The sequence below is a fragment of the Buceros rhinoceros genome, unplaced genomic scaffold (assembly GCF_000710305.1).
Source record: "Buceros rhinoceros silvestris isolate BGI_N320 unplaced genomic scaffold, ASM71030v1 scaffold2689, whole genome shotgun sequence".
Taxonomy (NCBI): Eukaryota; Metazoa; Chordata; class Aves; order Bucerotiformes; family Bucerotidae; genus Buceros; species Buceros rhinoceros.
Window position 1 is genome coordinate 30,162 of NW_010430728.1, and position 249 is coordinate 30,410.

Genomic DNA, 249 nt, shown 5'->3' on the forward strand with positions numbered 1-249 from the left:
AGGACATCCACACGGCTTCCGTGGGTAACGGGTCGGTACCAGCGGCGAGCCTGCCCGGCGCCCCCCCATTCCGTCCCCCACACTCCGGCACCGCGCCACCACCGTACCCCCGAATCCTGGTCGCAGCCGGTTGTCATAGCCATCCAGGAGGCTGTTCAGGATGCTGGTGAAATTCTCCGGCCACAATTTCTCCTCTTTTTTGCTCTGTCCTGGCGGCCCGGTGAGACTAGGAGGCAAAGAGGGAACGGG

The 249-nt window shown here is 63.9% G+C and overlaps 1 protein-coding gene across 1 annotated transcript in view; it reads right to left on the reverse strand.

Moving 5' to 3' along the window:
* The window catches only part of LOC104499592 (gamma-aminobutyric acid receptor subunit alpha-4), a gene marked incomplete at both ends in the record, with an annotated part of 23,257 nt that extends 23,017 nt beyond the window's left edge, over positions 1-240 (reverse strand). Inside the window, one exon of the mRNA XM_010143117.1 lies at positions 108-240. Within this exon, the coding sequence (XP_010141419.1) occupies positions 108-240 (133 nt within the window). The remainder of the gene's footprint in view (positions 1-107) is intronic.
* Positions 241-249: the final 9 nt, after the last annotated feature.